Source organism: Dipodomys merriami, unplaced genomic scaffold, assembly GCF_024711535.1.
Source record: "Dipodomys merriami isolate MVZ:Mamm:240054 unplaced genomic scaffold, mDipMer1.0.p SCAF_128, whole genome shotgun sequence".
NCBI classification, from domain to species: domain Eukaryota; kingdom Metazoa; phylum Chordata; class Mammalia; order Rodentia; family Heteromyidae; genus Dipodomys; species Dipodomys merriami.
Genome location: NW_027202582.1, coordinates 2,513,829 through 2,537,567, shown reverse-complemented (window position 1 = coordinate 2,537,567; position 23,739 = coordinate 2,513,829). Strand labels below are relative to the sequence as shown.

General features: G+C 46.1%; 1 protein-coding gene across 1 annotated transcript; it reads right to left on the bottom strand.

The window, feature by feature from the left end:
- Positions 1 to 899: 899 nt before the first annotated feature.
- On the bottom strand, positions 900 to 23,648 carry LOC138824333 (splicing factor 3B subunit 2). Its single transcript, XM_070018149.1, has 21 exons — positions 23,492 to 23,648; positions 23,261 to 23,307; positions 22,874 to 22,951; positions 19,597 to 19,836; positions 17,768 to 17,885; positions 14,437 to 14,546; positions 11,972 to 12,068; positions 11,689 to 11,780; positions 11,108 to 11,323; positions 10,820 to 10,957; positions 10,556 to 10,636; positions 10,166 to 10,393; positions 9,138 to 9,287; positions 8,181 to 8,270; positions 7,964 to 8,071; positions 6,481 to 6,588; positions 6,084 to 6,226; positions 5,876 to 5,977; positions 1,750 to 1,849; positions 1,466 to 1,651; positions 900 to 1,129 (listed from the first exon to the last, which is right to left on the bottom strand). Exons 1-21 carry the CDS (start codon positions 23,622 to 23,624, stop codon positions 1,058 to 1,060), a joined length of 2,637 nt encoding a protein of 878 aa, XP_069874250.1. The 5' UTR covers positions 23,625 to 23,648; the 3' UTR covers positions 900 to 1,057.
- Between the last annotated feature and the right edge of the window lie 91 nt (positions 23,649 to 23,739).

Genomic DNA, 23,739 nt, shown 5'->3' with positions numbered 1-23,739 from the left:
GGGACTGTCGCGGGAGCGCGCTTGGCCCCGGGGAGCCGCCGAGCACCGAGCGCTAGGAGGCGGCTCACCCACCACCCATCTCCGCCCTGCCACTCAGCCTTTTCACCCAGTCGGGGAAGCAGTCCATGCACTGCAAGTTCCCTTCCGAGGGTGGGCCCGGTGAATCCTCACGCTAAGCTCCCTTGTGTCCACAGCCAACCTTTTTCCTCTTCTATGCAACTCCCCTTCCGCGCCTTCCCCCCCCAAAAAAAACCTTTCATTGCCAAGTCCCAGAGTGCCTTAGTGTTTTCCCCATTTCTTAAGTCCATTCTCGAGGTAGCCAACTTGAAGTCCTACAACACCCTAAACCCACACTGACTTGTTCCCCAAATGCTCAGCAGATGCTGTGATATCCAGTGGTCCAGCCTAGTCAAGCTGCTCAGGACCAGGAGAATCTGGAGAAAGCCAGCCCTCCCCTCCACTTCCCACATCTACCACTGGTGTGGCTTGAACCCAGGGTCTCAGAACAAGTTAGATTTTGAGCCATGTTTTCTCACAAGGATTGGGTCTCTCTACCACAAGGTCAATAAGGAAGGCCTGACCTGGCCTACTTCCCCTCCCCACTGTTTACTTCTGCAGCCCAGCCAGGGAGAGCTAAGCTGGCTATTTTTATTCCCCAAGGACAACGCGGTATGGTAAGGTCAAACTGGGCCTTGAGGTACTCCCCCCCAGTGCCTTCCCACAGAGAAGGGTAGGGATGGTAAATCACAATCTCGCCACAGCTTTGGCTTTACTGGGTTCCCACTTCAACACCTTTGCAAATGCCTGCTCCTCCTCACTGGAGCTCCTTGTAGGAAGATATTCAGTCCTTTTGCAGAGGGGCTAAATGGAGAGAGAGGGAGTGTTCCATATGCCATCTCTTTCCTTGGGAAACAGCTTTATTTACAAAACAGGTCTAAAATAACATGAAATGACAAGCCCTTGGGATGTGCAGGAGAACTGGCTCTTGGAGACCCACGTGTGACGCCCAGGCATCCAAACAAAGGGCCTAAAGGAAAGCTGGCTGGGTGAGGGAGACCTAAAATTTGAATTCCTTGTATTTCTTGCTTCCCCCACGACTGTCCTGGGGCTGGGCTTTCCGTTTCTTTTGCTACACAAGAGAAAGAGAAAGAAACAAGTTATGGCAGGTTAATCAAATTCCAACCACTAAAAAAAGAGGAGCAGCCTGACTTAAGTTGTGGGAAAAGGACTGCACACCAGATCTAGACTGTTCCCACCTCCCACTCATACATGGATGAGCTCCTTCTCCCTCTTTTGTGCCTAGTGTCAAGTCCCTAAGAGGGAGCTAACTGGAAGATTTCTATGGATTCCAAGGCCTTAAGGAAGACAGGGCAGCAGACATTTGAGTCCACCCTCATTCTGGCCACTAGAGGGCAAAATTCCCCTGAAAAAATGCTCTTACTCTGGGCTCCCTAGGAACACCCACCTTCTGTTTGGCAGCATGCTCAGCTACCATGTCACTGAAGTCTTCCTTCTCCACTTGAGCCTGTTGCTCCCGGACATGCTCCTCATACTTCTGGGTCATGGCCATTGGGTCCAACTCCAACTCCTCAGGTGCCAAAGCCACTTCTACACCTTGCAGCTCAGGGGCTGGGCCCTTCCGACTCATAACCTAGAGGAGATAGCAGAGCCTGGTCATCTCCAGCTCACATCTCAAAGACACCAGATATGGTCCCCGGCCCCCAGTGTAGCTTCTTCTAAAATCCTTACCGTGGACATGTCGTAAATATGGGTTGATCCCATCATGGCTCCCCCGACAGTGGCTGTTCTCTTCTCAGGCAACACAGTAAAAAGCTGTGGTGTCTCACTTCTGCAAAGGACAATGGGGTCAAGCCCAAAGAGGGACAAAAGAGCCTCCAGAAAGAAAGCAAAAGAAACAGGTAGCATCTCCAATGAAATCCTGGGAGAGATTCTGAGATTCCTAGGGGACACAGCCTCTACCATTCACAGAGGCTCACAAGAGAGATGGATGGGGGGATATATGGCACTGATATCGGGGCTACGATCCGGAAGGGAAAGAGACTTATCTAAGTGATAGATCTCCTCAACCAAGTTAGGGGATCAGTGAACAGGACTCCTGTATACAAAGAAGGGCCAAAGGTCAAAGACACTAAAAGTTTCCTGGAGAACTTTGATACAGAAAAAAGGTTTCAACAGCTCTTACCCCGAAGGGTGCCTGAAGTCTTAATGTATCTAAATCACACTTCCAGCCCTTCTTTCCAAGGGCACAAGAGCCCCCCACAGCCAATCTTATCAATAATTTCAAGGATTATACTGAGGACACAGTAGCAAATCTAACACGCCTTCATCTTCCATATCATACCTTCATCTTCCAGAAGAGGTGACTCTTCACAGACCCTTCACTTAAAGTCCTCTTATAATTTCTGATCATCACTGGAATAAATTCAAATGCCTTACCATGACCTAAAGTGTTCACGCTCTGGTCTTTTACCCAATCTTTCCTTACTACATTCTGTCTGCCATAGCCTTTTATTTATTTTGTGCTAGTATTGAACTCAGGGCCTTAAGCTCATGTTTTGTTTTGTTTTGTTTTTTGTCAGTCATGGGCCTTGAACTCAACCTGGGCACTGCCCCTGAGTTCTTCAGCTCAAGGCGAGCACTCTACCACTTGAGCCACAGCACCACTTCCGGTTTTCTTGTGGTTAAATGGAGGTAAGAGTCTCACAGGCTTTCCTGCCAAAGCTGACTATGAACCATGATCCTCAGATCTCAGCTTCCTGAATAGCTATAATAACAGGCATGAGCTACCAGCGCCCGGCTCATGCTTAACTTTCTTCATCATAACCTGCATTCTGCCTCTTGAACCATACTTCCAACCCCGCTTTTTGCTAATTAGTTAGAGAGGGACTTTAACAGACTTCAGTGCAGGGGATGGCTTCAAACCTCAATCCAATTCTCAGACCCCTGAGTAGCTAGTATTTACAGGTATGAGCCACCAAGAACCTGGCTCACCATACTCTTCCTTTTTTCTTCTGAATATGCAAAACTTGAGACTTCTATTTCCTGACAAGGGAGAGACAGGGCCTAAATTAATCTTCCTGCCTAAAATAACCAAAACATGGGCAAAAATAAATGAATCTGTGCTTTTTTTTTTTTTTTTTTGGTCAGCCATGGGGTTTGAACTCAGCTTGGGTGCTGTCCCTGAGCTCTTCAGCTCAAGGCAAGTGCTCTACCACTTGAGCCACAGCATCACTTCCAGTTTTCTGGTGGTTAATTGGAGATAAGAGTCTCACGGACTTTCCTGCCCAGGCTGGCTTTGAACCGTGATCCACAGATCTCAGCCTCCTGAGTAGCTAGGATTACAGGCATGAGCCACCAGCACCCAGCTGAATCAGTGCTTTTCAAAACACTGGACAAGAGGCAAGGAAGGACAGTGGTTTCTGCAAGACAGGAAGCAAATGAGGTGAGCCTTCCAATTGCCCAGCATACCACATAGAGTTTTCTGGCCATAACCAGGAAGCCAACCCATGTAGAGCTGAGAGGACTCCATGAGTTGGGTACAATAGAGAAAGTTCAGAGTGCACAAGACACAAAAAACTCAAGACCCACAGAAGGTCCTCCTCAGATACTCACGGGGGGAAAAAGAAAAAAGGACTTTTGAGTTCAAGCCCCAGGATCAACACACACACAGACACACAGACACACACACACACCAGCATTGAGTTGGGGGCCTGGCTCAAATGATAGAATACTTGCTTAGCAAAATGCAAAACCTTGAATTCAAACCCCTAGCCTGTCCTTCCTATCCCAAAAAGAACAAAGTAGTAGTGAACAGTCAAAAAAAGTCAAAAAACTAGTCCCAATCAGGCACTAGTGGCTCATTCCTATAATACTAGCTACTAAGGAGGCTGAGATATGACGATCACAATTCAAAGCCAGTCTCAGCAATAAATTACCAAAGAAGCTGGGAACAGCACCCAGGCCCTGAGTTCAAATACCAGGACCAGAAAAAAAAATGGGAGAAGAGAAATAAAGCTCTTAATACCTAATACTATTAAGAGTTATATAACATTTAAAATAGACCATGATAAAGACGGATACTATAAAAACTAAAGAAACCACTAAAACAAGAAAAAAAACAGAGTTAATAAGCCAACAAAGGAAATAGAATGGAATCATATATAAAATGTTCAGTGTAAACATATAAATCAGGCACTAATAGCTCACACTATAATCCTAGCCACTCAGGAGACTAAGATCTAAGGACCACAGTTCAAAGCCAGCCTGGGCAAAAAAGTCCCTGAGACTCTTATCTCTAATTAAGCACCAAAAAGCCTAAAATGGAGCTGTGATTCAAGTGATGGAACTTTAACCTTGAGCACAAAAGCCCAGGGACAGGGGCTGGGAAGGTGGCTCAGTGGTAGAGCGCTTGCCTTGCATGCCTGAGGCCCTGGGTTCGATTCCTCAGCACTACATAAGCAAAAAGAAAAAAAGCCAGAAGTAGTGTTGTGGCTCAAGTGGTAGAGTGCTAGCCTTGAGCTGAAGAGCTGAGGGACAGTGCCCAGGCCCAGAGTTCAGGCCCCACAACCGGACCCAAACAAAAAAAAAGGCCAGGGACAGCGCACAGGCCAAGTTCAAGCTCCAGGACCAACAAACACACACACACACACACACACACACACACACACACACACACACACACACACACACACACACACACACACACACACACACACACACACACACACACACACACACACACACAGTCAGGGACAGCACACAGGCCAAGTTCAAGCTCCAGGACCAACAAAACACACACACACACACACACACACACACACACACACACACACACACACACACACACACACACACACACACACACACACACACACACACACACACGAGTTTAATAATACAAAAAGTGGTTAAGAAAATACAGAAAGACAGCCAGGTGCCGATGGCTCACACCTGTAATCCTAGCTGCTCAGGAGGCTGAGATCTGAGGATCACGGTTCAAAGCCAGCCCGGGCAGGAAAGTCTGTGAGACTCTTCTTATCTCCAATAAACCACTAGAAAACCAGAAGTGGTGCTGTGGCTCAAGCAGTAGAGCACTGGCCTTGAGCTGAAGAGCTGAGGGACAGCACCCAGGCCCAGACAAAAAACAAAAAAAGAAAATACAGAGAGAGAGAGAGAGAGAGGGAGGGAGGGAGAGAGGGAGAGAGTGTGTGAGAGAGAGAGAGATCAAAGAACAGAATGGACAAATAGGTCACTTCATGATAACAGGGTCAATTCATGAAGACTTAATCCCACATTCTATGTACCTAAAAATAGAGTTACCAAATCCATGACTACGCAAACGAAGCCCTTCTCAGTGCCTTTGCACTGGCTTGCACTTACTATCCCTTCTGGCTGAGGTAACATGTGTCTGGCTCATTCTTACCATTCCAGCCCAACTCAAACATCTTCTTCTCAAGGAGGCTTTCAAAGACTTCCCCATTACCTTCCTCCCTGTATTCCTCATTCAGTCCCTCTGCTCCATCATCCTTGTCCACACCTGACATTACCTTGTTCTAATTACCCACTTACCTTATCTAGTTTTCATTGCTGACTTCCCACTGGCACAGAGTTGCTAGTTAATAATTACTAAGAAAGCAAAAATGGGCTGAGGCTGCAGATCAGTAGGACAATGCTGACTGAACGTGCCCCAACCCTAGGTTCAGTCCCTAATATTACCAACTAAAAAAAACAAGTAAAATTGTTAAACATAGAAACAATGAAATTCTGATAAAGGGGGGGGGGGGGGAATCAGCTGTCAACCTAGAGGCTGAAGGCAAGTAAAGTCCTCCCCTCATGGCCTGCCTGGTTCCCTCACCCATCCATGGCCTCCTCAATCTTCTTCTTCCTCAGCTCAATGAGTTCAGGGGTCTCCATTCCTGCTGGCACTGACGAGAATCCTCCAGGAGTGATAAGACCACTGTGAACACAGAGAAGAATAAGCTCTGGAGCAAAGACAAGGCCCCTACACACACATACAGACAGACACACAGCACAGTTAGGGCAGGTACGCTTCATTTCCCCACCTGTCTGCAGGTGTAATAAAGCCTGTCTCATCAGGTTTGTCTTCATCACTTTCCTCCTCTTCCTCTTCTTCTGAGGACTCTTCATCAGATGGCTCCAGTTCTCCCCAAGGAGTCCGATCAATCTCTTCTTCTTCAGTTTTGGTCTGAAGATCATGCATTCATTTAGCAAACATTTACTAAGTATCTATTAGATGCCAAGCTTTTGTAACCAAAAGGTAAAACACAACAATCCCTACTTGTTATGTAGAGCTCCTATTCTACAGGAAAGATACATCACATATTAGGAAAATGCACCCCCTTTTTCAGACTGAAGTTTCAGAAAGCCCAACTCCCTAATAATGAAGCTATGTGACCTTCATGAGATTAAGTAACACCCAGTTCACCTGTACACCCATACCTGAAATTCAGCAGCATTGGTTCCAAACACATCTCCATAAAGAGGTTTCCCAGTCTCATCTACTGGGGGTTTGCCCCAGCCACCAGCATGGTACCCAAAGGAACAGCTCTGCAGGAGAAAGAGGTGAAACAGTTCCACTCTTCAGCTCGAGAAGAACATGAAGCCCTAGCGAACAATCCTGCTCCAAAATACAGAATTCACACTTGAGAACTCTGGAAATTATGACTGCTGAACAGAGCAAAATGTTATAAAGCACTAGGAGGCAAAATGATAAGCACCAAAACTCTGGAGGCAATAGAATGAGGGAACAAGAGACAGAGTGTGCAAATGCTAATAACCCCATCCGTCAGTAGTTTGTGCTGCCTAAAACCAAAACAAGGACTTTAAAAACCAAGATTTTAACTTGTTCCTGATTTTTCTTAATTTTGGAAAAGCTGCCTCATTAGCATCTACCTCACTTAAGGGACAGAAATTTTTATCAGAATTTTAGCAATACCAGTTTCCATCTGTTGGCTGTTAATACTTCTCAACACTTTTATTCAGAGGTAATAACTTTCAGGCTGGAAGCAGTGCTCCAGTGATATAATAGCCAGCCAAGCAAGCAAGCAATTGAGCCAAAAGCAAGGCTCTGAGTTCAAGACCCACTACCAGCATAAAACCAGACCTCCTGCTCCCCATTAGCTTTCTTACTCAAGGGCGGCACTCTTAACCACTTGAGCCACATCTCTGTTTCTGGTTTTATGCTGGCTAATTGAAGGTAAGAAGAGTCTTATGGGCCTTTCTGTCCAGGCTAGCTTCAAACTATGATCCTCAGATCCCAGCCACCAGAGTAGAAAGGATTACAGACATGATCTACTAGCACCTGGCTGAAGAAATACATTTTTTTGCCATTCTTATGATAAAATTATTTGCCTACTCATACATATCATTAGACAGCTGTCTAGAAATACATGTATTTGTTATTAAATGTAGAGGATTTGGGGGGGAAGAGGTTGAACTCAGGACTTCAGACTTGCTAGGAAGATGATCTACCACTTGAACCATATCCCTAGCCCACTTTTTGCTTTAGCTATTTTTCTCTGATAGAGTCTCACATTTATGCCCAGGGCTGACCTCAAACCACAATCCTCCTATCTTACACCTCCTGAGTAGCTGGGATTTACAGAGGCATGTCCCACCATGTCCAGCCTAGTGGGTGAGATGGGATCTCAATAGCTTTTTGCCCATGTTGGCCACAATCCTATCTCACCTCCCAAAAAGATGATACAACATATAAATAGGCACCATCAAGCCCACCTGGTTATTTTTGGTCAAGTTGTGGGTGAGTTGTTGTTGACTTTGAATCTTACCAGCTTTTTTAAAAAAGTAAAGATGTTATGATTATTGTAATTATTTTTAAATCAGGACAGAAATTGAAAAGATAAAATTACCCTCTGGTTAAAAAGCAGAGGCAGCCAAGCATAGAAGAAAGCATAATACTCACCTCAGGGATGGGCGAGTTCAGCCCAGGGATTTTCAGGTTGGGATAGGAAGGGGGTGGTCCGTATCTCTGCATGGCGATCAGCCATGGGGGAGGAACCTTGTGGGCATTCTGCAGTAAACAGAGAATAAGACATCACTCACGTAGCCCATCCTGTCTCTCACTTCTGCCCCAATTCCCACCCTTTTCCAAGCTTCCCTGCCAGCTAACCAATACTCACTGGTCCTACTGGCATCCCCAAGGAAATCCTCAGCTCATCAGACAGATCTCCAGGCTTCTTCTCCTTCAGTCGTGTCTCAAACTCCTTCCCCTGAGGAAAAAGCACAATCTGCTGTATTGGGGAAGCCAGACAGGCAGAGAGCTCAATGGCATGAGAACACAGAAGAGAAGTCCTAACCCCTATCAGATACAAAATCCCAAGAGGACAACCTGGCTGCCTCCCACTTGGATCCCGGCTAGAGTACAGGAAAGAATAAGGCCAGCCTCTGTGCTACCGCTAACCCACTGAGAACAGGGCCAACGACAGCACCTGCTTTCTCACCTATCAAATGAGGGCACTGGACAGGACAGGATACCACCAAGCTCTTTCCACTTCATACATCCATGCTGTCTAACATTGCAAGGATCTAATAAAACTTTCCTCCCACTCCTAATATTAAATGTTCCTGTAAAACACCTGTCACTTTGACACTTGGTTCCTAAACCCAACCAAACTATTATAAGTCCGAAGACCATAGTCAGCATGTTTCCTCTGAAAAAGGACTTCATTTAAAAATTTTAGCTGGCACCAGTGGCTCACACCTGTCATCCTAGCTACTAAAGAGGCTGAGATCAGAGGAACGCAGTTTGAAGTTAGCCTGGGCAGCAAAGTCCTTGAGACTCTTGTCTCCAATTAATCACAGAAAAAACTGGAAAGTGGTGCTGTGACTCAAATTGTAGAGAGCAGCCTTGAGTAAAAGGAGCTTAGGGACAGAACCCAGAGCCAGAGTTCAAGGCCCAGGACTAGCAAAAATAATAAGTAAACAAATAATTTATTTCAGCCTCCATCATATCCAAGAGTAGTAAACCCACTATTTTAAGGGTGGGGGCCACATACTAGCTTTAAAAGCCTTTTTATCAACAGTTCCACGGTCATGACCAGACTCAGCCCTGCCTCCCCCCAGACCCTATCGCAAACCTCATAGTACAAGTCTCCGTGGATGGTCAGCTTTGGCTTTGTCTGCCATTTAAAGAAAGCATCGTGAAGTTTCTGGTAGTCAATGTCAATCTTTCCCATCTTGGGCCGAACCTTCTCTCGCATTTTTGACTTCATGGTCTTCTGTTCTTCCTGTGAAAAATGTAATACAAGTTAACAGACATTCGCCAAACTTTTACTAGTTGATCTGTCTCTGAACTCCCAAGAGATTAAAAGGAAATCTCATTTTTATTTCCCCTGAAAGTCATTAAAATCCATCCTGCTCAAGACTCTCCAAATTATATAATGTGATGAACAAGAGGTACAACTCTTGTGGCTGAGCACATAGTTGGCATCCCAAAGCCCTGAACTCAACCCCAGAACCAAAAACTAAAGTTTCATAATCCATGCTGTACATAAAATAGATTACTTATACAAAATCAGTCTAAGGGCTCTATGTCCTTGAGACTTGAACTCAGGGCCTGCACGCTGTGCCTGAGATTTTTTGCTTAAAGCCACAGTTCTACTTCCAGCTTTTTGGTCATGAATTGGAGGTGTAAGTCTCAAAGACTTTCCTGGGCTGGCTTCAAACTGCAATCCTCAAATCTCAGCCTACTGTATAGTGAGGATTATAGGTATGAATCACTGGCACCCAGCTAACTAGTACTTAAAAGTATTTAACTAAATCCTTTAAACTTAGTAAGTTAAACAACCACTATGAATCTCTAGCCACCAGTGCACCAGAGAAAGGAATCCCCATGTGAGTTGGCCAAGCACAGGTAGAGAGGAGAGTGGAGGAGGAAAACAGCTACTCAGGACCAGAGGACTCAGCACGAGGTAGAAGAGATCTCTCCCTTTCCTGCATCTTTCTCCTCCTGCTTCCTGCCAAATGCCCCGCAGAGTATAGTTCTAAACTGAAGAAGAGTAACTAGATGAGTAACAAGTACTTGGGAGTTTTAGGGGGAGCCAATTCAAATTTTGCACCAAGCTGCCATGAAGGGCATGGGTGCTGCACCGCCGCCAGGCCTCACCTTCTCCTGGAGGGCCTCCCGCATCTCCTGGATGCCTGTGCGTTTGATGAAGTCTGGCAACTCAAAGGGGGGCTTTTCAATGCCCCGTTTGCCCTGCAAGTACTTGCGCTTAAAACACCAGTGGCGGGGCACAGGTACAGAGTTCCGTGTAGCCTTGAGGTGAACCAACAGCTTTGGGTCCTGCGCTGTTACATCGTGCATCTCCACGACATCAGGCCGAGCCACCAGCTGGAAAATAAGACATGACTTTAGAAATGCCTGATTCTCTTTTCCCCAGAGGACCCAGTATCTTGCCCAAGTCTCCACCAAAGTTGACCCATCGTTGGGTCCAAGAGCACCTCACATGAGCTCCCAGCGAGGCGCCAGGGCCTGGGCCATCTCAGGTCTTACCTGTTTCAGTTCGGCCACAGTAAAGCGATTCATTCGGCGCAACTTCTTTTTGGACAGCTTAGGGGCCTCTGGCTTCTTTTCCTAAGATAGAAAGATCATCTCTTCAGAGCAGGACTCAGCTGGGAATCAAATTACCCAGCCCCCCCTCCCCCCAAGACTTAAGCCACAAAGGTCCTGCAAGGTTTCATCACAGTCCCCATAAGAGGCACCTCAGCCACCCGTGCCCAGTATCACTGTTTGCAGCCATAAGGAGGCGGGCCTGACCTGTTCGTCATCACTGCTGTCATCATCGCTGTCCTTGTGCTCCTCCTCAAAGCCCTTCTTCTTGGGGACTGTAGAATTCTCCATTTTGTCCAGTTTCTCTGGCTCCTTTTCTTTCTCCTTCTTCACGTCATCAGTGAGCTGAGGAGGCAGATCATGGGGAAACCCCAGAACTCTTTAGTCCCTCACCTCATTTCTAACCCCTGTGCTAAAATGCAACACTGTCTCCAAGCCTGACCCACCAGTCCCCTATTGAGTTTGGCCCCACTCAAAACATGCCGCTCCTTTTACCTTGAAAGCCTCAAAAATCCTCTTGAAGAAGATAAAGTTGGGCTCATAGATCTCAGGTTCTTCAGTCACATACTCAATCTCCACATCAGCGGCTGGGGAGTCAGAACCTCGGGACCGGGAGGAGTCCTTCTCTCGGTCTCCAGAGCTCTCAGAGGACGCAGCCCGCACCCTCTGGGGCTTTTTCTTCTTCTTCCGATTCCTACGCTTCCGGTTTTTCTGTCAAGGCAAAGAAAAACTACGTGGGTCAGAGAACCCAAGCTGCATATCTGACTGACCTGTCTGATGCCCTAACGACAGTTCAGCACTGTCTTCCCCTGAGGAGGCAGTCTCGTGAAGCATCTATGAAGAAACCATGGAGGCAGGCTCTGAAGTTCTGCCTCTGGAGTTCTCTAGTACCTTTGACTAAGTGATTATACCCTCAGAACTTCAGCTTTTTCAACTGTAAAATCAACGTGCAAAAGAGATTGATACCTGCAAGATGCTAAGGATAGGATTGGGCACAAATATCATAGTTACTACTTACTGACCACTTATAATTAGCTACTTTAATCCCACCCTTCCAAACCAGCTCCATCATGTACCTCCTTTTTAGACATAGACATCGTGTCCTCCTCAGTCTCTGATGCTGACTGGCCCAGGGACGAGCGATTGTCTGTTTCCATTTCCTCTTCCTCTGTCAGAGAAGAAGGTAGCAATCAAGTGTCCTCACAGTGCCCCTTCCCTGCTCACAGGAACTTCACAATAACTTCTCTTTGCCAAGAGCTGGTTGCTCTCTAGACCCTTCTCAGGGAAGGCATGAAGGAATGAGGATGCCGCCCAGGCTTCCAGCTCTGAGGCTGCAACTTCGGACACACCAACACTCACCCTGCTGAGAGTTCATCTCTTCTTGGCGACTCTCCTTCAGCTGCAAGATCTTCTCCAAAGCCTGGGGGATCTTGGGGCCCACAGAAGGATCATCCATCTGCCAGAGACAACCCAGTCAAAGGTGCTGAGTCACAGTACACTTTCTTTTCTTATTTTTTATTATGTTTTTTAAATTGTGAAAATACTGTACAGAAGGTTACAATTACATGAGCAAGGTAATGAGTACATTTCTTTTTTTTTTTTAATATTATTTTATTTTATTTGAGAACATACTGTACAGAGGGGCTACAATTACATGGGCAGGATAATGCATACATTTCTTACCAAGCATTGCAGCCTCCTCCTTTGTTTACCCTTCACCTCCCTTCCCAGCCTCCCCCCTCCCCCCACCCAATTATACCCCCCTCTCCATGAGTACATTTCTTATCAAGCATTGTTGTCTCCTCCTTTGTTTCCCCTTACCATCCCTTCCAATCCCCCGCCCCCCAGTACACTTTCTAATCCAACTCTAACCTTCCTGTTCTATTATAAAAATTGCCAGTCCTTTTTTTTTTTTCCGTCAGTCATGGGGCTTGAACTCTGGGCTTGGGCGCTGTCCCTGTGCTCTTCAGCTCAAGGTGAGTGCTCTACCTCTTGAGCCACAGTGCCACTTCCGGTTTTCTAGTGGTTTATTGGAGATAAAAGTCTCATGGACTTTTCTGCCCGGGCTGGCTTTGAATCATGATCCTCAGATCTCTGCCTCCTGAGTAGCTAGGATTACAGGTGTGAGCCACCGTCGCCCAGCTTTAAAAATTGCCAGTCTTGACAGACATAGCAGAAATGAAGGGGGAAGAACCAAATGAACTCAATGAGGTTCTGCATCCCCCAAAGATTACCACAAACTCAGTTCAAATTCAGAGGGATCTCTCTCAGGTCCCTCTGCTCTATAGTACAGGTATTTTCATTAAGAATGGCTTCCCAGCCGGGCGCTGGTGGCTCACGCCTGTAATCCTAGCTACTCAGGAGGCTGAGATCTGAGGATCGAGGTTCAAAGCCAGCCCGGGCAGGAAAGACCGTGAGACTCCTATCTCCAATAAAACCACCAGAAAACCGGAAGTGGTGCTGTAGCTCAAGTGGTAGAGTGCTCGCCTTGAGCTGAAGAGCTGAGGGACAGCGCCCAGGCCCAGAGTTCAAGCCCCACGACCGACAAAAAAAAAAAAAAAGAATGGCTTCCCATGAAGCTGGGAATGTGGCTTAGTGGTAGAGTGTTTACCTAGCATGCATAAAACCCTGGGTTCGATTCCTCAGTACCATATAAGCAGAAAAAGCCAGAAGTGACACTGTGGCTCTCAAGTGGTAGAGTGCTAACCTTGAGAAAAGAAACTCAGGGACAATGCCCAGGCTGAGTTCAAGCCCCAGAAGTGACCAAAAAAAAAAAAGGCTTCACATACTTAATTAACGGGAAAGACCATTAAGAATTTTAAGTTGAATTGGGCACTGGTGGCTCATGCCTGTAATCCTAGCTACTCAGGAAGCTGAGATCTGTGGATCACAGTTCAAAGCCAGCCCGGGCGGGAAAGTCCGTGAGACTCTAGAAATCCAGAAGTGGCGCTGTGGCTCAAGCGGTAGAGCGCTCGCCTTGAGCTGAAGAGCGCTGGGACAGGGCCCAAGCTCAGAGCCAGAGTTCAAGCCCCACAACCGACCAAAAAGAAAAAAAGAATTTTAAGTTGTTGCTGGGGGCCGGTGGCTCATGCCTATAATCCCAGCCACTCAGGAAGCTGAGATCTGAGGAACATGGTTCAAAGCCAGCCTGGGCAGAAAAGTCGTGGGGCCTGAACTCTGGGCCTGGGCGCTGTCCCTCAGCTCTTCAGCTCAAGGCTAGCGCTCTACCACTTGAGCCACAGCGCCACTTCCGGCTTTTTTCTTATGTGGTGCTGAGGAATCGAACCCAGGGCCTCAGGCATGCAAGGCAAGCGCTCTACCACTGAGCCACCTTCCCAGCCCCGTATATGAGATTCTTATCTCCAATTACCACTAGAAAGCCGGAAATGGTGCTGTGGCTCAAGTCGTAGAGCACTAGCTTTGAGCTGAAGAGCTAAAGGACAGAACCCAGGCCGAGTTCAAGCCCTACAACCAACAAAAGAAAAAAAATTTAAGTTGTTCCCAAACCCTCCAAATTTTCTCAGACTCTTCTATTCTTGTCTTTCTTTTTATTTTTTTAGGTCCTAGCCCAGGACTCAAACTCAATACCTGATGCTTTTGCTCATTGGCTAGCATTCTCCCAACTGAGCCAAGCCTCCAACCCCTCTGAGACACTTCTAATATACTGACAATGTTTGCTTCCAATCAACTACACCCTTCCTTCCTAGGGAGGAGGCAATCATCAATCTCAGGCTGGGGATGTAGCTCAGCAGTATAGACCTTGCGTAGCACGTATACCCTGGATTCCAACTCTAGCCTACACACACAAAGAAATCATCACTCACCTCTCTGTTCTCATCTCCAGGAGGTGGCGGGGGACCACGAGGCCGGGGAACAGGGACGCCCATGGGCAAAACAGTGGCAGCAGGACCCACTGGGCCTACTGGAGCAGCTACTGTGAAAAGGAAGAAGTCCAATGTCAAAAGAGACAAAACACTCCATTAAAAACAATTACCTCCCCAACTATCACCAAGATAAAACAAAACAAAAAAACAAAATAACAAGTTGCCTTCTTTGCTAATCATCAATGTGCTAGCTTTAGGGCAGGCAATGATAGGAATGGAGTCTAAGGATACTCCACCCAAATTCATTCAATTGTACATTTATTGTACGTGAACTTTTAGTTGTTTTTTTTGTTTTTTGTTTTTTTTTTTTGTCAGTGGTGGGGCTTGAACTCTGAGCCTGGGCGTTGTCCCTCAGCTCTTCAGCTCAAGGCGAGCACTCTACCACTTCAGCTACAGTGCCACTTCCTAGTTATTTTTTTTTTTTACTGAGGCTTGAAATCAGGGCCTGGGATTTACTGAGGCTTGAAATCAGGGCCTGGGAACTGTCCCTGAGCTTTTCCACTCAAGGCTGGTGCTCTACTACTTGAGCCACAGCTCCATATTTGGCTTTTTTTTCCTGCCCAGGCTAGCTTCAAACCTGGATCCTCAGATCTCAACCTTCTAGCTAGTAGTAGTACACATGGGAATGAGACACCAACTCCTGACTGTATGAACTCAAGTTCTTAATATAAAAGTAGCATGGTACTAACATACAACCTATTAAATCTGTACTAAATCATCTCTATACCACTTATAATACCCAACATGTTATATAAATAGCTGCTCTACTGTTTTAGAGAATGACAGGAAAAAAAAAAAAAACCTAGCCAGGCACCAATGGCTCACACCTGTAATCCTAGCTACTCAGGAGGCTGAGATCTGAGGTGATATCAGTTCAAAGCCAGACCAGAGAAGGAACGTCTGTACGACTCTTATCTGCAATAAACCACTAGAAAACCGGAAGTAGCATTGTGGCTCAAGTGGTAGAGCGCTAGCCTTGAGCTGAAGAGCTGAGGGACTGCATCTAGGCCCAGAGTTCAAGCCCCACAACCGACAAAAAAAAACAACTACATGTACAATACAAATGTAATGTAGGAGCAACTGATACAAAGGACCTACTGTACTTAAAATTTTTTAACTTGGTAGGCCAAGAATGGGAGGTTCGTAGTTAAGGCCAGGCCCGGCAGTAAAGTTCACAGTATTCTTGTTTTGCTACCAGGACTGGAATTCAGGGCCTCTTGTCTCACTCCACTCTGCATTTTTGCTCACAGCTGGTTCACGTGAGCCACACCTTTAGCCCACCCAGCTTTTGGCTAGTTAACTGAAGATAAAATCTCAGACTTTTCTGCTCAGGCTGACCTCAAACCTTAATCTTGACATCTCAGTCTCCTAAATAGCTAGGCTAAAAGGCAGGAGCCACTGGCACCTGATTTAAGACCCCTTCAAGAGGTGGGCATAACCGCTGATGGGAATATAAACTAGCACAACCACTCTGGAAAGCAGTCTGAAAGTTCCTCAAAAAATTAAACATAGGGCTGAGAATGTGGCTTAGTGGTATGAAGCCCTAGGTTCCGTTCCCCAGTACCACATAAACAGAAAAAGCTGGAAATGGCACTGTGGCTCAAGTGGTAGAGTACTAGTCTTGAACAAAAAAAGCTCAAGGACAGTGCCTAGACCCTAACTTAAAGCCCCAGGACTGAAAAAAATATATATATAATAATAATAAATAAACATACACCTTAGCCAAGCACTGGTGGCTCACGCCTGTAATCCTAGCTACTGAGGAGGCTGAGATCTGAGGATCGCAGTTCAAAGCCAGCCCAGGCAGGAAAGACCATGAGACTCCTATCTCTAATAAACCACCAGAAAACCAAAAGTAGCGCTGTAGCTCAAGTGGTAGAGCGCTTGCCTTGAGCTGAAGTGCTGAGGGACAGTGCCCAGGCCCAGAGTTCAAGACCCATGATCGACAAATAAAAATAAAAATAAAAATAAATAAACATATACCTTCCCTACAACCCAGCCCTGCAACTCCTGGGTATGACCCTGAGTGTCATGAACCACCATATGACAAGGACACCTGCACATCCATGTTCAATGCCACACTATTCACAATAGCCAAAAATATGGAAACAACCCAGCTGCCCCATCATAGATGAGTGGATGCAAATACTGTGGTACCTCCATACAACAGAATTTTACACAGCCCTTAGAAAGAATAAAATAATGTCATTTGCAGGGAAATGGATGGAACTAGAACAAATCATGTTAAGTGAGGTAAGCCAAGATTAGAGAGACAAACAGCACATGTTCTCTCTGATATGCAGAAGTTAAGATCTAAAATACACGGAAGCCAGGCGCCATTGGCTCACGCCTATAATCCTAGCTACTCAGGAGGCCAAGATCTGAGGATCGAGGTTCAAAGCCAGCCCAGGCAGAAAAGTTCCCGAGACATTTTATTTCCAATTAACCACTCCAAAATTTAACAAGTTGCTGGGCGCCGGTGGCTCACACCTATAATCTTAGCTACTAAGGAGGCTGAAATCTGAGGATTACAGTTCAAAGCCTACCCAGACAGAAAAGTCCCTGAGACTCTTACCTCCAATAAACCACCAGAAAACCGAAGGGGCACTATGGCTCAAGTGGTAGAGCACTAGCCTTGAACTGAAGAGCTAAGGGACAGTGCCCAGGCCCAGAGTTCAATCCCCATGACCGACAAAAAGAAAAAAATGGGGGAGGGAGGCTGGGAAGGTGGCTCAGTGGTAAGAGCGCTTGCCTTGCATGCATGAGGCCCTGAGTTCCATTCCTCAGCACCACATAAGCAAAAAGAAAAAAGCCGTAAGTAGCGCTGTGGCTCAAGTGGTAGAGAGCTAGCCTTGAACTGAAGAGCTGAGGGACAGCGCCCAGGCCCAGAGTTCAGGCCCCACGACCGGACCCAAGGAAAAAAACAAAAAAAACAAAAAAACACAATGGCACTTTGGCTCAAGTGGCAGATCTAGTGAGCACAAAAAGGCTCAGGGATAGGACCCAGGCCCTGAGTTCAAGCCCCACAACTGACAAAAGAAAATAGGACTGAAGGTATGACTCAGTGGTAAGAGTTCTTGCCTAAAGTTAAGGACCTAAGTTCAAATCCCAGTACTGTTAAAAAAAAGTTTCTAACAAGTTAAGAATATAGCTGAATATTAAGCACATGCTTAGCATACTCAAGGCCATAAGTTCAGTACTCAGCACCGAGAAAACTTTTAAAATAGGTTTCTTGTTCTCTTTTCTCCTCTTCTCTTCTCTAGGGTCTTACCTCGTGGACCCAAAGGAGTGCGAACAGCAATCTGACCCATGTCTTGTGGGGGCCGAGGGACTGGGGTGCCCATCTTGGCAATCTCCTGCTGCCGCTCCTGCTCCAGTAGCACAGCTGCCTGTAGGAGAAAAATGGGAGCAGAAACAGTTTGACAATCCATTTGGCAACAGCCCCTAGCAAATATACTCTCTCAGCCAAGTAATAAGCGCAAGGAAAATAATCAGAAACCACCCAGGTACATATCTCCTCCATCCCACTTTCAGGCTACTGATCAAACCAGAGAAGCCCCTCTTTCTCATCATGACCAAAAATCCCTGGAAATATGACCAAGGGAAACCCCTTGAAAATTTCTGGTTCCTAGAAGAGAATTTACTGTTAAGCTAAATGCTGCTTTCTTACTTTTCTTGCTTTTATTTGTTTTTATTTATTTATTTATTTTTTGGAAGCTGGTCCTGGGGGCTTGAATTCAGGGTTTGGATGTTTTTTTCCTGAGCTTCTTTTGCTCAAGACTAGTGGTCTCCCACTTGAACCACACCTCAACTTCTGGCTTTTTCTTGGGTAGTTTATTGGAGATAAAAGAGTCTCACAGACTTTCCTGCCCAGGCTGGCTTCAAACCACAACCCTCAGATCTCAGCTTCCTGAGTAGCTAGGTTTACAGGCATGAGCCACTGGCACCTGACTGCTTCCTTCTATTTTTCAGTAAGTTTTCTTCTATTTAAAAAGAACTATGAATTATTTTCCTATAGTTACTCTGACATTTGCCACAATCAAGGCAAAGCCAGTACTTCATACATTTTCTCCATATATGCTGTTTTTAATGCTTGTTTTCTAATACTTATGAACAACTCAATGGGTAACAACTGACATAGTTCAATGTGGGACAGAACACTTTTACATCATTCCCAAACTTATCCTCATCATACTTAGTCTAAATCTAATACAAATCACAAAATACCCCCAGAAGCCTCTTCAAGGTACCTAAAACTAACAGGAGTCAACATTTTTTGTAATGGGCCATTTTTTTTTATAATATGGAGCTACATATCCTTGGTTTAAGTTGTGATTTTTGTTGTTTGTTTTTTTTAATCACAACTCTTTAAAAATATAAATACTATTTTTAGTTGACAGGACATAAAAAAGAAGACTACAGCCTATAAGTAGTCTGCTAACCTCTTTTTTTTTTTTTTTTTGCTGGTCATGGGGCCTGAACTCTGGGCATGGGCGCTGTCCCTCAGCTCTTCAGCTCAAGGCCAGCGCTCTACCACTGGAGCCACAGCGCCACTTCCGGCTTTTTCTGTTTATGTGGTGCTGAGGAATCGAACCCAGGGCCTCATGCTTGCAAGGCATGCACTCTACCGCTGAGCTACCTTCCCAGCCCCTCTGCTAACCTCTTGACTAGGAAAAATAAGATTCTTTGGGACATACTGGAGCTTAGCTGGGGATAACTTAGCCACCAAGAAAAAACTTGAAATAATGCATCTGTTTTGGACCCTAAGCACTGTTAAGTGACATCCTATGGAGGGGACTATGAGGTCAAAAAGTTAGGGGGAAGGGCATTACCCACTTCTGCTGCTCCAAAAGCTCATGTTCCTTCAATGAATGATCTCCCTGCTTAAAATTAAAACAAGCTCATACCAGAACCAAGATGACCCAAGCCAATCTGCCACAACTCTAACTTCCTGGTGTCCTCTTCTAGCCTAAAATCTATGTTCTACTCTTTGCTCGCGATCTTCCTAAAAGCCTTGACTCCAGGATCCAGCTCTCTGAGGCTGTATCTACCTGTTCACAGACCTAATAAGGCTCAGGTGCAGGCTTCTATCTGCCCTACCTGTTTGGCACGTTCCTCTTGCTGCATCAGTAGAGCTGCCTGCTGCTGGGCCAACTTCAGACGCTCCTCCTCTGACAGTGCCACAGGTTCACCCACACGGAGAGGAGGTGGGGGTCCCAAATTTGGCGGGTGAGCCATTGGAAAGCCAAGGCCAAGCCCTGGTGGAGGTGGTGGGGGTGGTGGAGGAGGCTGCAGAGGGGGAAGTCCCATGGGTGGTGGTGGCATGGGAATCCCAGAGAGCTGTGGAAAAAATATGACCATCAACTAGGACGCATTTATCTATTTGTTCTGCAAACACTTCCTGGGGATCTAGCAAATAAGCCATGTACTGAAATGCAAAGCCAAATGAATATAACTCCATAATGCCCCATAACAATAACAAGGAAAGAGAATGTTGACTTTGGGATACCAACCAAAGAAAACTATCAGTTCTTTCCACAGAAAATTATCATGAACACATATTTTGTATTCAATTTCAAGAGGCTTAGTGGCACCTCTAAAAACCATCACAGGCTAAGAATGTGGCTTGGTGGTATGCTTGCCTAGCATGCATGAAGCCGTGGGTTCCATTCCTCAGTACCACATCAACAGAAAAAGCCAGAAGTGGCACTGTGGCTCAAGTGGTAGAGTGCCAGCATTGAACAAAAGAAGCTCAAGGACAGTGCCCGGGTCCTGACTTCAAGCCCCAGAACTGGCAAGAAAATAAATAAATAAATAATAAATAAAAATTATCACACACAATGAATCCCTGGTTAATCACTGTTTTGGAGAAACAGAATTAAATTTGAGGTACAACCAAAGAAAGTTATTATTTCTCTCCCCAAAAAACTACCCTGAGCATGTATTTCACATTCAATTGTTTTTTTTTTGGGGGGGGGGTCGGTCGTGGGGCCTGAACTCTGTCTCTCAGCTCCTCAGCTCAAGGCGAGCGCTCTACCACTTGAGTCACAGCGCCACTTCCAGTTTTTTCTGTTTATGTAGTGCTGAGGAATCATCAAACCCAGGGCCTCATGCATGCAAGGCAAGCACTCTACCACTGAGCCACCTTCCCAGCCCTCACGTTCAATTTTAGAAGGCTCAGTGCACCTCTAAAAACCATCACATACAGAGATCAATGTATCCCAAGTCAGTGACTGCTTTGGAGAAAGAAAATAAGATCTAGAATCAGAAAAGATAAGAAGAGGCTGGGAAGGTGGCTCAGTGATAGAGCGCTTGCCTTGCATGCATGAGGCCCTGGGTTCAATTCCTCAGCAACACATAAGCAAAAAGGAAAAAAAAAGCCAGAAGTGGCTCAAGTGGTAGAGCGCTAGCCTTGAGCTGAAGAGCTGAGGGACAACGCCCAGGCCTAGAGTTCAGGCCCCATGACCGGACCCAAAAAAAAAAAAAAAAAAAAAAAAAAAAAGCTTAGGGAAAGCACTCAAAGCCAGAGTTCAAGCCCCAGGATTGGCAAAAAGTAAAAATTTTAAAAGGCTGCTAGCACTGGTGACTCATGTCTATAATCCTAGCTACTCAGGAGGCTGAGATCTGAGGATCACAGTTCAAAGCCAGCCTGGGCAGGAAAGTCTTTGAGATTCTTATCTCCAATTAACCACCAGAAAACCAGAAGTGGTGCTATGGCTCAAGTGGTAGCACACTGGTCTTGAGCTGAAGAGCTCAGGGACATCATCCAGACCCAGAGTTCAAGATCCATGATGGACCAAGAAAAAAAAAAGTAATGAGCACCCAATCCTGTCATTGCAAGACCTCCCTGCCCCATCTACTAGTTGTCACCCCACTACAATGCATGTGAGAGGAGGGACTACTCTGACCAGAACAGATTCTGTAATGTAGAACAACTCCCTACAAACGGCCAATAAACACATGAGGAAATGCTCAACATCCTTGGCTATAAAGGAAAAGCAAACCAAACGACATTGAGATTCCATCTCATCACCATTAAGATTGGACAACACTGAGAATTGGGGTTTTTTTGGGTTTTGGGGTTTTTTGTTTTTTTTTTTTCGGTCATGGGTCCCTCAGCTCTTCAACTCAAGGCTAGTACTCTGCCACTTGAGCCACAGGGCCATTTCCAGCTTTTTCTGCATAAATGATACTGAGGAATCAAACCTAGGGCCTCATGCATGCAAGGCAAGCACTCTACCACTGAGCCACCTTCCCAGCCCAAACACTGAGAATTTGAACAATACCAAATGCTGGCAGAGGAAAGGGGAGGGGATAAACCCTACTGCACTGCAGGTGGGAATGTATGCTAGTACAACCACTCTGGAGGGCAGTTTGGAGATTCTTCCAAAAACTAAAATAGAACTACCCTATGATCTGATCCAGCCATACCACTATTGGGCATCAACTCAGAACATCATAATTCATGATACAGTAAAAATGCTTGCACATCCATGTTAACTGCTGCACTATTCATAATAGCAAAGTTATGAAAACAGCCCAGATGCCCTACAATAAATGAGTGGATCAAAAAATAGTGGTAATAATGCACAATGGAATTTTACTCATCCACCAGAAAGAATACTGTATCATTTTCAGGGAAATGAATATACTCAAAACAAATTATGTTAAGTGAAGTAAGCCAACTCATAGAGACAAGTGATATGTGTTTTCGCTCCTATATGAAAACTAGATCTAAAATACAACTAAACATGATAACTTATACAGGGTTTTATGTATTTACACACAAAACAAACTGACAAAAGGAAGATATACAAATTTGAGGAATCCAAAGGCTTACATCTTCTGAACATCAATAAAATATGTTATTTATGAAAACAAATTCTAAGAAATGGAAACTGGAGGGGGGGATTTTTCTTCTTTTTGGGGTGTGGGTAAAGGAGGGGCACAAGTGGAGGAAAGAAGAACAGGCAAATGCACTCATTGTATTCAGTATACACTATGTAAACTGAACTATGTAACTTGTGTGTAGGGATGGGAGGCGGAAAAAATGGGAAAAAGCAAAGAAAGGGGTGCCCAAGCAGCACTGTACAAATGACTTATGAAATCGTAACTCCTTTGTACAACTCCTTAAAAATAACAATTAAAAAAAGGAGAGGGGCTGGGTATATAGCTTAGTGGTAGAGTGCTTGCCTAGCATGCATGAAGTCCTCGGTTCGATTTCTCAATACTGCATAAACAGAAAAACCTAAGAGTGGCTCTGTGGTTCAGGTGGTAGAGCACCAGCCTTGAGCAAAAGAAGCCCAGGGGCAGTGCCTAGGTCCTGAGTTCAAGCCCCAGGACTGGCAAGAAAAAAAAAAAAGTAGAACTTTCTTACCTGTGCTGACATGGGAGGGGGAGCAGATTTGTCCCCATCCTCCCCTCTCAAAACTGGCCGATTCAGCACGATGCCAGTCTGCAAAAGAAAAAAAAGTCCAACAGGAGCTGTTCCACTAAACGATCTTCTCTCCTATCTATTCACCCAAAATTTACCCGCAGCCTGTCTGTCATCGGATGGGCTAGACACTGGGGGGGGGGGGGGGGGGGAGGAACACAAACAATATGGGCAGTTGCGCTTTCAACAAAGCAGGCAAAAAAAGCAAGGGCACAGAACAAGTCAAGTGGCCGACTGCAGCTGAAACGCACAAAAGCACGAAGATCCAGCTGTACGAGGTCTTGCAGGCCTCCAAGCGCTCCGCTATCCAGGAGTGCCGCAACCACTCACCTGGCGAGTGTAGGACTGCAGCCGCTCTACCAGCTCCTCCCGACTCCCTGTGGAGCGAAGCACACGATCAATGTGGGGACGAGCCAAACGGGTAGAGCGGCCAGGCCAGGGCAGGCCTCAGCGGCGCGCCACTGCCCTTCCGCCCCCCCCACTCTCCCGTGTCACCCGGGTAACCAGGCTCCGCTTCTCCACTGGCCTGTCCGTCCCGTCTTGACTTCCCATGCTACTCACCCTGGATCGGAGCTCCGATCTCTGCCAGTTTGGCTTGAAGTTCCTGGGCAGCCCAAGCGCCATAGTGACCCGGAGGTGGAGGCGGTGGCAACTGCAATTCCCCTTTGGGAGGCTCAGGATGCTCGGCCGCCATCTTAGCCACAGGAAGGCGCGCGACCAACCCGGAAGCTCGAGCCAGTCTCTGGGCCTACTGCCCGGAACTTCCGACAGCGTTGTAGCCAAGTCCTCTCTGTGATTGGAAGGTAGTT